Source organism: Bison bison, unplaced genomic scaffold (assembly GCF_000754665.1).
Source record: "Bison bison bison isolate TAMUID 2011002044 unplaced genomic scaffold, Bison_UMD1.0 scf7180017864142, whole genome shotgun sequence".
Taxonomy (NCBI): Eukaryota; Metazoa; Chordata; class Mammalia; order Artiodactyla; family Bovidae; genus Bison; species Bison bison.
This window is the reverse complement of record NW_011494714.1, coordinates 308,794-309,422: the sequence shown is the minus strand read 5'-3', so window position 1 is coordinate 309,422 and position 629 is coordinate 308,794. Positions and strand designations below refer to the sequence as shown.

General features: G+C 66.1%; 1 protein-coding gene across 1 annotated transcript in view; it reads right to left on the bottom strand.

Annotated features, from left to right (window-relative positions):
- OAZ2 (ornithine decarboxylase antizyme 2) overlaps positions 1-618 on the bottom strand; it is a 12,835-nt gene extending 12,217 nt beyond the window's left edge. Inside the window, 1 exon segment of the mRNA XM_010840185.1 lies at positions 399-618. Within this exon segment, the coding sequence (XP_010838487.1) occupies positions 399-418 (20 nt within the window). The 5' untranslated portion in view covers positions 419-618.
- Between the last annotated feature and the right edge of the window lie 11 nt (positions 619-629).

Here is a 629-nt window from a genome sequence, read left to right as displayed (position 1 = left end):
GGAGGAGCAGCGATAAAAGCAGCATCTGGTGGGAAGGTGCAGTTGAAATAAGGGAAGGGATTCAAAGGGGAAGATGGAAACAATTTGGGGAATGGGCCGCCGTTCGGCGGGGCTGAAGGCAAATATGGACAGGACTGAAAGATTGGGTCCCGGTCCGTGGGGGCTTTACGCCGCGATGAGGGGGATGGGCTGGGCTGGAGGGAGGGAGACTGAAGGACGGAAGAAGGCCCAGTTGCGGGGCTGCGGCTCGAACTGGGTAGCTGAAGTAGGGAAAGGACCCAGTGGGGGCCGGCTGGGGCCTTGTAGAAGGGACGAAAACCGGCTGGGTTGTTGGGGAGGAGGCCCTCTGGAGCAGACGAGGGGAGGATGGGGGCGGGGAGCCTGGACCGGGCCGTTACCTGTCCTGGGTGTTTATCATCCTCGGCGGCTCTGCTCAGGGTGGGAGGAGGCGGCGCAGGGAGTGGGTAGGTGGATGAGTGGGTGGGTGTGGGGTCGCGCGCGCGGGGCCGATCTCTGCGGGCTAAGTCCCTGTCAGGCCGCGGGCCCAGAGCCCTCCTCCTGCCTCAGCGAGCGCCTGCCTCCAACTGACCCTCCCCGGCCGCCGCCGACGACGCCGCGACCGCCCCCCC